Source organism: Cryptomeria japonica, chromosome 1, assembly GCF_030272615.1.
Source record: "Cryptomeria japonica chromosome 1, Sugi_1.0, whole genome shotgun sequence".
NCBI classification, from domain to species: domain Eukaryota; kingdom Viridiplantae; phylum Streptophyta; class Pinopsida; order Cupressales; family Cupressaceae; genus Cryptomeria; species Cryptomeria japonica.
The window spans coordinates 467,419,891-467,436,078 of NC_081405.1; the positions used below are offsets into that span (position 1 = coordinate 467,419,891).

Consider the following 16,188-nt stretch of genomic DNA (forward strand, 5'->3'; position numbering starts at 1 on the left):
CTTTGCATGCTGAGTGTTGCCAAAGGGATCACTAAGAGAGCAGGCTCTGTTTTAGCTAAAGGTGAGTCAGTGGATGCTCCGGGTTGGGTCATCTTTGAAAGTCTTCCTTAGGACAAAGTTTTGCTCTTGTTGCTAATTGTGTCTTGTTTGAGTTTGAGGAGGTCAATGAAGCTTGGTGAGTGAATATCATCTTTGAAGGTTTGAGTTAAGTCAAATTGGTGAGTGATGAAGTCTGGAATGTCATCTTGATCTCTAAATGTCCTGAAATTTGGCTAAGTCTGGAATGTCATCCTGATCTTGAAATTTGACAAGTCTGGAAAATTGAAGAATCCTCCAAAAACTAGATTTTGCATTATAACTCCTGAAGGTCCGAAACCACTCTCAAACATCCTGACAGTATATATGGAATATAACTTAAAGTATAAGAATATTCCATATATGAATCTTGACGGAGAGGCCAAAATGTCAAATTTTGCTCTCAAGAGCGAAATTCATATTTCCTCTTTTTTGCTCTTTAACTTGACCAAGTTTGGAACTTCTAAGGAATGGTTTGGAGGACTTGGATGCATATTTGCCTTGGAGAGAAAGGTTTGAGGCAATAAAATGATGGAAATCACAACCTGGAAGGAGAATTTCGCTCCTGAACCTTCCAAAGGGTCCAGAGCGAAATCCTCTATTTGACCTTCTTTTTGCCTTAAGCCCTAGGTTGGCCTTGTCTTGAGCTAGTTTGATGATGGATTGCCTTGGATATGATGAAAGGACCTTGAAATTGATCAAGTTTGAGAGAGAATTGGATAAATGAAGTAGAAAATCAACCAAGAATGAGGATTTCGCTCCTAACCCTTCCAAAGGTTCCAGAGCAAAAATCCCCATAGCTCTCATTTCCTTCCTTGTTTTGGCCAAGTGTTGGTTTCTAAGGCATGTTGGAAGGTGGATTGATATGTTCTTGCCTTGAGAAGTGGTTGAAAACATTGAAAGATGAAGACTTTGCCTAAAGGATGAATTTCACTCCTGACCCTTCCAAAGGGTCCAAAGCGAAATTCTTTATAAACCTCATTTGCTTCCCTGCTTAGGCTACAAACCTTGTTCCTTGGGCGAAGAGTGATGTATTTTTGCCTTGCAAAGAAGATTGGAGTTGAAAAAATGAAGAAATGAGCTCAAGACAAAAATTTCACTCCTGAACCTTCCAAAGGGTCCAGAGAGAAATTCCTCAAAACACCTATTTTCTCCTTGTGTGAAGCCAAAACTTTGATCCCTATGGCATGGTTGAAGGTGGAGTGAGGTATTCTTGCCTTGTAAGGTGAATTGGAATGAAGAAAATGAAGGATCAAGTCTAAAACTTGAATTTTGCTCTTGACCCTTCCAAAGGGTCCAGAGCGAAATTCTCAACTTCACCTAATTTCTTCATGATGAAGGCCAAGTTGTGGATTCCTAGGCTTTAGAAAGAGAAAGCTAGCATATGCTTGTCTTGGAGGCATTTTGGAGTGGAGAAATGATAGAATTTGTCCTAAAAGGTGAATTTCGCTCTTGACCCTTCAAAGGGTCCAGAGCAAAATTCCTTATAGTTCCTATCCTTGGCCAAGGTCCAAAGCGAAATCCTCTTTTTTGGTCTTTTTGGAGGTCAAATCAATGATGTCTTTAGTAGAAAGTGATTCAAAGGTCAAGAAAAGTTCAAGGCAAGGAGATGATGAAATTCGAGCTAAAATGCAAATTTCGCTCCTGACCCTTCCAAAGGGTCCATAGCGAAATTCTTGTAGGGCCTGTCCCTGGGGAGGATCTTGAGCGAATTTCATTCTAATGCCTTTTTGTTGATGATTTAAGGAAGAAAATGCTATGTGAGATAAATATATCATGTGTACTTAATCATCTTTTGGTTTGTTTTGCAGGTGGAAGAAAATCAAGCCAGGACAAGGACAACCTATTCTAAACCCATCACCATCAAGGACATTCCAGATGCATAAAGGAGGACTCAAGGTGTTTTGAAGCATTGGAAGACTTCAAGTGTTCGAGGAGTTGCAAGCTAGCCTCAAGACCTCATTCTACCACATGAAGAAACCACATGATGACAGAGAAGAATGACACTTCAAGGCGAGGTATGCTACCAGAGAAAGAACACTTGACAATGAGGAAGCCTCATCAAGCATATGGGAGTCAAGGAGGTACATCATTCTTCGCATCAAGGACAGAGGAGGATCAACCAAGATACAAACGTCAGACAAGGTGGCATCCCAGTCACTTTTCCTCTAGTCGGATTGGTCCACCTCAGCTTGTCCAGATTCAATGTACCTAACTCATCGGGGACGACACAAACTTCGAGGCACCTACCCCTATTTCCTATTGGTTCTCAAATATTGAATGTAATTTTCTCATTGGCTAGGGAAGTTTGTTATAACAAACCCTAATTAGGGTTTCTGTCTTGTAATCCTAGGCTCTAGCCATTGATTCAATCAGAGCCATCAATCTGTAAAGGGCTCTCTATATAAAGCCCTGGCTCCTCATTTGTAAAGAATAATAGTTAATAGATAGCTAATAGTGAATAGTCAGGGAGTAGGAAATAGTTAGACTAGAGTAGAAAGAGAAGGCAAAGATTGTTGCCAAGATATTGTTGCAAAAGACTTGTAAACTTCATTGAAGAAATGGTGAATTCTATGGGTCGATTCAACAATTTGCATGGTCTCTATACTTCTCAAATTTGATTTCATGTTATTAGGTGAATGGAAGAAATTTGTATGATCAACGATGAAATTCGTATATCCATACTACTAGCGGTTTGTTGATGGCAGACTTGCCTTGCATAGTCAACTGGAATCATTCAGCTTAAGCTTAACTTCAATTATCACTTCTTCATTGATATGCATCAACCTGACGGTGTCCATGCTTGTAGCGGTGATCTAAACATCATAAAGCTTTCCTCAAAAGATCACACTAATCTTGTGGAGATGATCCTAGGATGTCAAAGCAAGACCTAGTTAGAATTTCATCAAAGGTCATTCATTGCTCTTACGTTCTTAGTGTTAGAAATAGATCTCGTTCCAACCCTCATCCTTTTTCCTTTTTTTAAAATCAAGGGCCGGTGAAATTCCACGTTCTAGTAATATCCAAAGCAAATCAGACGTTCAGGTCGTCGAAAGTAAGTCCCCTTGTGATTCTAGCAAAATCACATCATACCGCAAGAGCTTATCCACATGTAGAGAACCTTGGAGCTACTCCGATTGATCCTTCTGCGAGATCTTTAGCATTCGGGGAAGCTTTATTCAAGAGAGGATAAGGTACCTTTAGGTATTTTATTCTGTGTTTGGTCGTGTACAAAAGACACATCAACAGGGAGACATCCCCATCTTGGAAACATGAGAATTTTTTTTTTATTGGGGGGTGGGGTGTTGAGAATGCATCCCCGTGGAACACTATATATCCTTTAAGCAAGATCAATATGGGCTTCTAACATGTGGGGCATTTGTTTAAATTCTCAGTTTCTTCTAATCAAATTTAATTTAAACAGTATTAAAATGTAATGCAAAACAGTCAATTTTCAAACGACTATCTGAATCCAATCGTCATCCATAGTGAAAAGAAGTTTTGACAACTCAAAGTTATGAATTGCAACTGAGACTAGAGAATGTGTGGAAAGGCTTTCAATGAGAACAAAGATAATGTCCAGAGTGAAGGTTGATACACATTGGAATTAGGAAGGTTTTAAAGTGTTTGATGTTAACACAATTATTTAAATCATCTATTTGTCATAATAAGCATGTTCAAGAGGCTCAACTTTTGTTGCTATGGATTTAGCTATTTTACAGACTTGACTCTAGCTCATCAGTATCCTTACTATTATGCACACTATAATTTTTGGTATATTTAGATTATAGATTTCTTAATCTTCAATATTTGCTCTCTTTGAATTTAAAATTTTGCATTCAAAATCTAGCTATTCTTGTTTATCCTAAAACATCTTCATATAATGTTTTGTTTCAGTGAAATATCAAGGATTCGGTATTTTGTTCTTTCTTGATAGAATATCATCTATTTCCTAATGATTAAACTTGATCCAATTCCTAAATGGTTAATTCTTGTTTATTGTCAGAATATACACATTACTGGTCAACAAAACTATAACTACAAAGGCAAGATTCTCTTTTACATCTAACTAGGGGTAATATTTGATGTAAATGTCATGCAGGGTCTTTCTTTATGGACTGTAATCAGGCTTTGGCATGCAGTTTTTGCTTAACATTAATTTGAATTGCTTGCCAGGTATGTGTGAACTACAACAACAATTATTTGCATGAATTGGAATAGTCACAGATTGATCAACCTAGACGAAGCATTTTGATAGTTTTATTGGCAAAGGACGAGAAAAAGTGAAGTGGAATTATGGAACCTGTAGACATGGAAGTGAAGAGTCAAGATAGAGCGCCTGAGCATGCAGAAACAAAGGACAAGGGGAAGGATACAGATCATGATCAGGAAAAGAAGAAAGAAAAGAAAAAGGATAAGACCATAGATACAGAAAAGAATGCTGATGACATGAATGAGGATAAAGAATTGAAAAAAGAAAAGAAAAAGGATAAGACCTCAGATAAGGAAAAGAAGAAAGACAAAAAAAAGGACAAGGATGGTGCTGAAGAAAAGAAGGGTGAGGACAAGGAGACAGATCAAGACCAGGAAAAGAAGAAAGAAAAGAAAAAAGATAAGACTGTGGATAAGGAAAAGAAGGAAGACAAGAAAAAGGACAAGGACAGTGCTAAAGAGAAGAATGATGAGGATAAGGAGACAGATCAAGACCAGGAAAAGAAGAAAGAAAAGAAAAAGGATAAGACTGTGGGTAAGGAAAAGAAGGAAGACAAAAAAAAGGACAAGGACAGTGCTAAAGAAAACAACGATGAGGACAAGGAGACAGATAATGACCAAGAAAAGAAGAAAGAAAAGAAAAAAGACAAGGGAAAGAATGATGAGGGCAAGAGCGAGGATAAAGAAAAGAAAAAAGAGAAGAAAAAGGATAAGGATAGTGGTGAGGAAAAGAAGGAGAAGGGTACAGATCAGGACCAGGAAAAGAAGAAAGAAAAGAAAAAGGACAAAGCTGCAGATAAGGAAAATAATGGTGAGGAAATTGGTGAGGATAAAGAGAAGAAATACAAGAAAAAAGACAAGGATGGTGCCAAGGAAAAGAATGCTGAGGACTTAGGGGAGGATAAAAGATTGAAGAAAGAGAAGAAGAAGGATAAGGACAAGGATCCGGACCATGCCATGGAAAGGGATATAGGGACTCTGGTTGAAAGTGGAGAGAACAAGAAAAGAAAGCACCAAGATAAGGCCGAAGTTAAAACAGATAAGGACAAAGGAAAAAGTGGAAATTCAGCAGACAAGCTGAGAAGGAAGTTGGAGAAGTTGGATGCCAAAATGCAGGTAATTTTGGCAGAGAAGGCAGATATTTTGGAGAGACTGAAAGAAGCTGAGCAGAAGGAAATGAAAAGCCCTCAGATTGATCATTCTGTGGAAAATGTTACTGAAAAATTTAAAGAGGCAAACTTAGTAGATTAAGCCATTGTTTAATAGAGGGAATTAGAGTTCTAAACTTCTAACAATGACAGAAAGGTCTTTGAGAAGAGATGTTAATGACTGAATCAACGATGGTAATCTGGCTCAGTAGTGGATCAAAAATGATTTGGCTAAGTTAGAATTAGCATATAGACCCTGTAACTATTGAAATAAATAATTTCTTCTTAGCCTCCTCTGAAATGTAAATGCAAAAAAATGACAATTCTTAACCTTGTTTGCTTCAAAGTTCTGTAGCATTAAACATTTTTCATTTTCTTCTTTGTACTTTGAATTGTTCTGTTATATAGTCATGGAAGAAAGTAATTGCAAGTTTACCCTCAACTGAAAGGTTACTGTAAGTTTAGGGAGGTAACAATTAACATCATGGATGCAATGAATACTGCAATTTGTTATAATTAGATTGGACATAAGATAACAATAAATGTGAAAAATATTGTACTTGCAGTCTGGACCTGAGATGAACTTGCAGAGGATATTGAAACATAATATTAATTTTTTACAAGGGTCAACCTTATCAAAAACATCTATCATATGCTATTTTGCTTGCACAAGGCACATTTAATTTTTTTTCTCCAGGTTTGTTTTTCTCTCCCAGCTTCCATTTTCTATGTACATTAATTTTTTTTATCATTTATGCACTTGTGTGCTGTGCCTCTGCTCTTTTATTTATATGGTCAAAGGCTCAAAGCATGTCTAACTAGATAGACAAAATGATGTATGTGATTGATTCTGTAGGTAGAATTGTGTGCGCCTTAACGCAAAAAAAATCGACATGTAGATCTTGTAATTGTAGTAGATTTGTTGATTATCTTCAACCAGACTTGTGAGGGTTGATGTCAAGGTGGTGTAACTCTCACAGTGTGCATTAACTGTGACCTGGTATCTCCTTATACAATACACAAACCTTGCTTGAGCTACTTGCATATGATAAAAATGAAAGCTTTGTTTTAGCTTGAACTAAACAAACAAGCAGTTTGTTAAAACCTGTAATACTTAACGTGATAATGTGTTAGAGAATCGCCTTATCATTTAAGTTAGAACAGGGCACAAAATTCCAACAATTTACAAATATTTCAACCAAAGGACAAAAATATCACAGCTTTGGGCATGAACTATTTGGATGAGTTAGTCAAAGTTGATAATGGGATTTTCCTTTTGGAGGCATGCCAAATCTTAACATTGCCTATATATTATGAACATTTCCTTTATATCTACCATGTTATGGTGAGTGAATTTGTTTGATATATATAATATGCAGGATGATAGTTTTTACACATCTTGTTTATAACACAGTTCTGTTCCATGAATTCCCACAATTCTTATATCGTTTTTTATGTGATGAAAATTAAGAGAAGAGCACCAATATATAACATAGTTCCAATAACCATTATCTTATTGTCATGTTGACCTCCCAATAGGCGTCATAGTGAAAACACCATTAATAAATTTGTTTTGTACCAATAGCCGATCATTTTTTGTAATTAATTGGCCCATTTGTGCACCACTATTGGAACATTTGTGCACCACTATTGGGACATTTGTCAACAAGTACTAGCGATTTTGAGTTGACGGTTACTGGTACATCTTTAGTTAGGTATCAGGCGACACTTTGAAATGTGTACTTTTTGACCTTTGTGTGCATAACTGATTCCACAGAGTGCATTGTTATTACCCAGAAGCCAGATCAATAGCTATAAGCAGTTAAGTCGCATACGAAGACAACTAAAAAAAAAAAATCAAATCCAATGTACCGTTTAAGATCTGTGGATGCGCAAAGTTAGCTATGATGGCTTCTGGTGCTCTTCCCCTAGATGAAACTGATGTAGACCAAAACATGATGAAAATATGTTGTATTTTGTGTCAACTACATTTATACACTAGACAAAAATAATGTGCTTTTATTGTTCATGTTGTAATTAGATACCAAAAATTATAGAGTTTTTTTGGTCTGAATTTCAGATATTACTCAAAACAACAAGAAGTATTAGGGCAAGGGTCAATTTCAGCATAATCACATGTTCACGTCAGTAGATATATTAGCGGTTTATTTAATTAATGTAATATAAATTGAAAATAAAAAATGGTGATTAAAATTCTTATTCTATATATATCTAAATTTTAGATTGGAGAATTAATTTGGTTTTGTTTGTGATAGAGTTGTGGATGTTTAAAATCAATGTCATGTTGAAAAGTCAATCTCTCGCTTATTTAAAAATTAGATTTTTCAATTCTTTGATCTATGTTAACATATTTTAAATGGAATAAATCGAAGATCATGTAATTTTGTTTTTAATTAAAAATCCAGGTTATTAAATTAAGTTAATTTTTCATCTAAAAATATAAAAATCTACATCCCCTTCCTCAATCCATAGATGGAGAATTTTACATGAAATCTTCAATACATTGTAGAATCTTGTATGACTGTATGGCATTCACAATCTTTCATTGAAATGTGATTAAATATAAATCAATGTTCCATCTGAAATTTGTATGTGTTTATAATAATTTTTTTAATTATTATTTTAATTTTATATTTTCATTTCAATATGTAAATTGATTTGTAATTGTAAAATTAATTTTTAATTATATATTTTAATCATTGACCATTTCAATATCAAATTTTATGATCTCATCTATTTTAGAGATAAAATTGTAATATTTCACAATAAATTAGTAGTCAATTTATATTTGAAATGATGCTAAATAATTGAAAATATAATTTTTTGTTGAATATATGAACATTACAACATCATTTAGCCTACTTATTCATAGCATTATTTGTGATAGGTTTTATTGAGGTATGTCATAACATGTTTTGAATTTTTATTATGTAAAATATATCGTTATTGTTTGTGTACTTGAGTTTCCCAATTAAATCTATAATTGTTTGTTTAGTTGATGAGTTTAGCTATCACACATCCTAGTCTATAAGAAAAATTGGATGTTAGTGTTGGTCCAATAATTTCATCCTTATGTCTTTAATAGATGTATGAGTATGAATGTATTCATTTAATTTATTATTGTTTCAATTGACATAATTAGGTATTTGCAAATAATCAATAAATAGTGCTTTTGTTATTGTAAATATTGATGCAAGCACTCATGTTTGAGGATAGACCACTCAATGATGTTGAGTGTCATAGGAAAGAACAACTAGACTACAAGTTTGTTGTAAGTGTATATTATTTTATGTCATTTTAAAATAATATTAGTTTATTTATAGGACTTGATTTAATATTAATTTTATGATTTTTGAATATAAGTTGAGCTCCAAAATAGTGAGGGCAACACAAGATCAAAACAATGCATTCACCTTCTAGTTAGGTAAAGAGAAGTTGAATGTATCATAGTAGTATTTGCTACATAGATGAAAGCATTTTGTATGTCTTTATGACATGTTTATGACAACTTATGTTCTAGTTAGGTAAAGAGAAGTTGAATGTTTCATTAGTAATCTTTGCTACATAGATGAAAGCAATTTGTATGTCATTATGACATGTTTATAACAATTTATATTATGACATTTATTAGTCTTATAGGCAATATTGGCCTCATGGCACTATATATGACATTTTAATGACATTATGCATGCTTTCATGGCTTTTATATAGATCTTTTTCTCTATCTCCATCTCTTTATCACTATCTCTCATATGCATATGGTGTACATAAGGATTGAATGACATATATGACATAATCATACAAGTGTCATGCATTTTGAGCGAAACATGCATCATGGCTAGTGTACATTAAACTCATGTGTTTGTGTGCATAACCTTCTTATTCATATATCATGATTAGTGACTTTCAATCTTGTGCATAATCATAACTTTAATATGAAAGGTATAATATATGTCTTTGTGTCATATGAGTTTTTTTAAAAAGTTTTAATGGCACATGTCATTTTTTGTATGGATTTTTGTTGAAGGTTAATTTAAACTCTTATGGTGTCCCTGGTGTTCTTGTTGATACATTGTGGTCGAATGGTATTGATTTTTGTGCATGATGATTGTGCGGATTTTGCATGAAGGGTCTAATGATGATTATGTCATTGAGTTGTATAGGTTTTTTATTTGAAGGGTGTATCATGCATCATTGTTGATTGATATTGGCTTATAAATTGTGATTGTATGAATTTTGCATGAAAGGTCTAATGACATATATGTCATTGATTTATATGGACATAGGTTCAAGGTTCTAATGGTGCATATTCTATAAAGTTATAATGGATTTTTTTGACACCCAATCTTGTATTAACCTAGTTTTGGCTCTTAACAATGCTCTATTAGATCTATTAATAATTGATCTAAGAGAATTTAATTAGGGACCTATCTTATGCCTTTACTTAACCATATATCAATGTACTTGTGTTTTCTCCTCACCCCTATGTTAGTTTGCTGAAATGTTTGTGTATTTATTGAGCTTCAAGTTGTAATCATGTCAACCTTGTTCTAGAAATGCTTAACCCTTTCCCTTTGCCTTAACATTTTTATTATATTATTCATTAACTTTCTATTTCCCATTTTTTATAACCTAAGTCATGTTTCTTTAGCTATCTAGTGACTAGTTACCAACCTCTTTATCTTGGCACATTGGTTATAAGTGATTGTGAATGTTCTTTATGTTCTACAACTAAATGACAAAAGGCATAAGATTGCCTTTGCATTTAGCCATTTAGCTATTGGATTGGTATATTTTATGATTCACGTGACCACCTATTTGACACTTGAGCTAAGGTATTGAGTAGTCATTGGTTGATGAGCAAGTACACGAGCACCTATATGGGCTTGCATTTTGATTTGACCAAGTTAGTGTATATGTGGCAGCTCAAAAACGAATGATGCCTCCTCTAGTATTCATCTATCTACCACAACATGTTGGAATTGTTCATTAGTCCCACAACTTAAAGAACATAAAATATGTCTTGACAATAGAAAACCAAACAAGACTAAGGCATTTTGAAAGAATGCATTCATTGTTGGCATAGTGAAATGATTTTGAGTTGAAAAAATAAGATAGGTTATTATGGAGGATCTCACATCTAGTTGTAGGTCTAAACAAAACATTTCCAAACATTGCAAATTCTAAGAATCATTTTGTCAAAGTTCGACATTTTTTTGCTCTTAGGTCTCTTAAGAGACTTTGCCGAAAATGTATAGTCTAAAAGGATCAAAACACTTGGGAAACAAAATGGGGCCTCCTCTAGTATTCACCCACCCACCTCAAGTTTTGACATAGTCAATTTGGTCTCATGAGGCAATGAACATAAAATACTACTCTTGGCAACATTACGTTGAATTCCATTAAGGCAATTTGTAAGATTGCATTTTCTATTGGCATAGTCAAATATTTTCAATTTGAAAAATAATTGGGAGAGCTTATTGTGGATGGATCCAACATCCAACTATATGTGTAAAAAATACATCCTTAGCTTCCATGAACTCTAAGAGCCACTCCATCAAAGTTCATACATTTTTTTCTCTTAGATTTCTTGAGAGACTTCATTAGAATCATGTGGCCTAGAAGTATTGGGACCTTTTGAAAATAAAATGATATCTCATCTAGCATTAACCCACCCACTCCAATGTTAGTGTAGTTGGTTCAATCCAACAAGACAAAGAACATAAAACCTTTATTGAGTTTCCAAGTCTTGGTGGCCCTCAAGCAATCTCTTGGCTATCGATTTAGTAATTTGTAGGATTTTTATTATCCTACGTGCCAAAAACTTTGGTGGTTATCAGTGCAAGAAGACACTTTTTTATTTTTTCTCTAATTGAACATGGAAATGACATGAACAAATTTGTGATTTCTTAGTGAGGTTTTCACACATCCATCTCCAGGTGGGTTTTTAAGCAGATGATATTGTGACAAGTGTCACCCACCTATAAGAGAAATCTTTGTTGTTTCTTCTATATATGAGATGGATTATTCATTTATAAAAGGTTAGAAAAAAGAGGAAAAATACTTTGTATTGTATACCACTCTTATTTTTGTAGAAATAGTTGATTAAATATTGTTTATACAATTTTATATGATACAAACTTTTTGGTTGATTTATATAATGATGGTTTGATTTGCATAATTATCCTATTGTTTATTATTGAAGTGAAGTATACCTTCAAAGAGGGTGGCAAATATTTTTGCAAAGCAAATGGGATTCATTCATAGTATTGGGAGAGTGATTATTAAGTAGAATTTTATAACTGACGGAAGTGCTTGATGACAATATTTTCCCTAAATAGGCATCTTCGAAGAGAGAAAGACTCTATTGGCTGCTTGTAATGGGTTGCTCATAATCTTATAGCTTTTGGCATTAGGCATATGAAACTAGTTGATTATGGTCGTGTGACAATGTCAAATCATGTGCAACAATCTTAAACTTCAGATGACTTCCTGAATGGAGGCCAAATGGAAGCTATAACATCAACAAAGAATTCGAAGTGCATGGATTGTAGAGGGCATTTCCATGGCCATTTCGGTGCATGGAGATCCAGTGACAGAAGATGAAATAGAAATATTGCTAAAGATTGTTTGCATGTGAAAGATATGTCTAGCCAGTGTTAGATATTTTGTGAAGACAAGTCCATGTGGGAGTAAACTTAGTTGATGATCAAGTGATATTTAAGAATTATCTCCAGACAACATTTTGATTGATGAAATCACTTGACAAGCATATGCCTGTCATGTTTTAACTCATTTTAACGAGTTAAATGATGTGCACGGAAATCTCAAGAATATATTTTATTTTTGAGAATGATTTTCAAGAAATAGTTATGGGAACTGAAAGGGTCTACCCAAGAATATATTTTATTTTTGAGAATGATTTTCAAGAAATAGTTATGGGAACTGAAAGGGTCTACCCGGATTATTTAATCTAAATTTTTCGTCATAGAGGGGATTTTTTTCCTGTTCAGTTTTAACTAAGTGTTGGGAAAAGAGTTGGAGAGAAATAGTGAGTTTTTTCATTTCTGTAAACTCTTTAATTTTGGAGAGAAATAAAGAATGATATTCTGATATTCGTAATCTATGAATTGGAGTATACTTCTTTATGTTTTTTATTAGATAAGTAGGAAATTAGAAAGGATCATGGTTCTTTGTATAGAGAAAAAGAAGAAGCATTAGACCCACAAAACACCAAACAAAAATAGCATAACAACAACTAGACAAAAGAAACAAGGCAAAACAAAATCAAATAGCAGGCCTGTTAAAAGACAGGGTAGATCCACTCAAAGTCGAGGTGGTTTGAAAAAATGATCCAAGGATATTTGCTTTAACTCAGAGCTAGGGTCCTTCTCCCTGAATCTAAATTTCTTGAAACAATGGAGTCACAAAATCATTGGAAGGACCTTCCTCCAACTCTTTCATAGAACAATTTATTACAAGTGTGGTTGTCATTGCACCAAAATATCGATCTATTAATACCCGATACAACCACTAGACTTATAGAATCCACAGGAGGCGGTTAAGCCATGTCACAATCCCAAGCGTTGCGCTGCACAACACAAAGAGACCAAGGGCACACACCTTGCAACAATCCCCCCCCAGCGCAAGCGAGGGGTTTGAACCCGTGGCCAAGCTCTGATACCACTTGTTACAAATGCAATTGTCGTTGCACTGAAATATCGACCTGTTAATGCCTGATACAACCACTAGACTTATAGAATCCATAGGAGGCGGTTAAGACATGTCACAATCTTGAGCGCTACATTGCACAACACAAGGAGATCAAGGGCGCACACCTTGCAACACAATCCATAGTGGTTTTCCTTTTAATATCAACTTTTTCAACCACTTGAACGAAAGGAAATGAAGACTCCATAGTATTAAAGGGATTTGATCCTTCATTTTTCAGACAAAAGGCTTATTCTTATCTTTCAAGCAAGCAGTGGAGGCATGGACCACTTTATCACAAGAATGACAAATAATTAGAGTCCTCAAATTCAATCTATTGCACCCACTTACCAAACTTAGAGGCAATGGTAATATGAGTAGGGAGCACTTGGTTTTTCTCCACATAAACCCAAATTCTAGCAAACAACAATTGCTTGATGAGTATGTTTTCTTTCCAAAACTCCAAAAGAAAACTTGGCAAATGAACCCAGATAGGAAACTTGAGAATTTCCTTTAGAGGGTTAAAACTAAGATACCAATTTCAAATACAAAGACAATTCATGCCCAAAAACCAAGGGCCATCATGCAGAACCCTAAAACAATCCTCCTCATAAGAAAAAGAAAAAAGAAAGGAGCCATTCAACATTACACTTACCTCAACTTGACCATTAAGCTTCTAGATCCGAAGGATCCATCTATGCACAATATGGATATTGGAATGATTACCACAAAATATCCCTACAAGAGAGCCCCTCAACCAACTCACTAATCTCAAAAGGTTCATTGGAACTAAAACAAGTATGTCCCAAAAGAGACCTAGGGGATAGAGTTTCAATTGCCTCACATGCCAAATCACAAGGTTCCTTCAGATCATTTGGGGAAGAAATGGCAACATCAACGGGAAGGAAGGCAACCACCATCCCTCCATCGCCAAGAATAAGCACTTGCTCCAAAGCATAAGGGGAAGGAGCAACATCCTTAGGACTAGCATTATTCAACTCATCTCTGCCACAAGAAGAGACTATAACCCCCTGAATCAACAACCACACCTTTCTTAAAAGCATTCTCCAAAGAAAGATAGCCAAACGTCTCATCCTTCACAATTTGAGATAGAGACCCATGTTCTTCCATGGAAGGAGGGGAGGGATTAGACTCATCCATAGAAATATGTCTCGTTTTTGAAGAAAAGTATCTTTCAAGGAAGAAGAAATAAACCCTTTTTTCAACCCTAAAAACTTATCACCATCAAAAGCTTCTAGATCTGAACTCAAAGCCCTCTTTTTCTTCAATTGACCTTCCAAAAATGTCGAAAAGAGCTCATCCTCATCATTAAGAGAAACCCCAAACACATCAATCCCATCACCAAAAGCAGATAAAGGAGAAAAGAGATCATCTTCTTTACAATCAACAACCTCCTTGCTCCAAGAAGACTCCCACAGGGCCTCCAAATCCTTAGAAAAACCCTCGAAAAAAGCAATGCCAACTACCAAGTCTGCTGCAACAAAACTCTCGAGAGCCCCCACAACAAAATCCCCAGATGAACTAAAGGAGCTGACAAAAGCGGCACCTCTCGTTTCTGTCATCAAAGCTACCCTCACCATCACTGGAGCAGGGGGTTCTAGCGTCTTCCACAAAATTTTGATTTATTCGGAAATGTTTCAAAATTTTCAAAACCTCACAATTCTCAGTGAAAAAGATTTATTCGAAAATGTTTCGACTCCTTCCATGATTAAATCCCGTGTCACAAAATGTGTTGTAATTGTATCATTTATATGTTGAAAGTGATGATGGTGATTCATAAATTTCTACTGAATATTGAAATAAACACAACAATCGGTTCTGCTTCAGCTACAACAACTATTGGACAATCTTCTATAGATATAAGTGATCAAGAGATAAAAAATGAACACTTACTGATGCCTTTTCCCTCTCTGAAAATAGAATCTTTCACATTTGAAAGTGTTGGTAGAACATCGGCGAATGGTTCAGTTCAAACTAATACTGAAGGCCATCTTGGAGAGAATATATAAAATGAGTCATTAGGAAATCCTTCTCGAATTGATATGCAACCTGAATATGAGTTCTTCCCATTTGTTGAAAACATAATGGAGGAGAATCACCGTAGAAAATATATTTAGAAAGTCATGAAGATATCAAAGATCAATGAATAAGTAAAATGCTTGAAAACAAACCATTAACCATCTAGGCTTTGACATGCATATAATCAAAATACCAGGTATTCAAGTTTATTGATGAAGATTATGAAGATAGAGTATAACTAGGAGAGGTTACCAATCATACCATTGTATAGAGCCTAGGCTCTATCTTCCATTGCTTCTTGTCAAATATATAACAAAAGAGAAGGAAACTGTTAGCGCAGTCTTTCCTTCTTTCTCCCTGTTTTATAGGTGCTTTTGGCAGTTGTATTCTCGTGGCTTGGAAAAACTATTGATTGATTGGTTGCTTTCAATTTGTTGTTTTCAAATTTGTGACTTTTCTTTATTCCAAATATCTTCATCTTTCTTTTTTCTTTTTTCTTCAAGAGGTTTCATATTGTAATTTCATTTCTTGTAAATTATCAATCTGGTAATAGAATAGTTTTCATTCTTTTTGTTTTAAATTTTTTTCTATTAACTTGCAATTTTTGTTTTTTTTAGAATATAATTTTCCATTGTCTTGGGGGTTCTCTCTTAATTTCTTTTATGCATAAATGAACTAAATAAAGTTCTAAAAGGGAGTAATCTAAGGTGAAAATGGGAATAAAATATCATTCATTTGTCATCACTTTGGAAGAAGGAAACTACAAGTCTTGGCATGATGGAATCCTAAAGCACTATTGATGGATTCATCCATTTCCACATTTGTATGAGCTTATTCCCAAATCGAGTACACGTTGGCAGAAATCTACATGGGAAAGTATAAATGATCAAGTCTTAGGAGTAATTGGTTTAAGTGTTGGGGACCGCACGTCATGGGCTCTATCACACATTGAGTGCCCTTGCACTCTTTGGGCCACTTTATG

At 34.7% G+C, this 16,188-nt stretch overlaps 1 protein-coding gene across 6 annotated transcripts in view; it reads left to right on the forward strand.

Moving 5' to 3' along the window:
• LOC131071489 (uncharacterized) overlaps positions 1-5,765 on the forward strand; it is a 30,963-nt gene extending 25,198 nt beyond the window's left edge. For 2 of the 6 annotated variants that reach the window (XM_058007382.2, XM_058007398.2), the window contains exons 3-4: positions 4,082-4,121; positions 4,252-5,765. In XM_058007382.2, coding sequence (XP_057863365.1) covers positions 4,372-5,538 — 1,167 coding nt within the window. In that variant the 5' untranslated portion in view covers positions 4,082-4,121; positions 4,252-4,371 and the 3' untranslated portion in view covers positions 5,539-5,765. Of the gene's footprint in view, positions 1-4,081; positions 4,151-4,251 lie in introns of all 6 variants that reach the window. The other 4 variants (XM_058007412.2, XM_059218678.1, XM_058007375.2 and 1 more) reach the window with 2 other exon arrangements.
• The last annotated feature ends 10,423 nt before the right edge of the window (positions 5,766-16,188 follow it).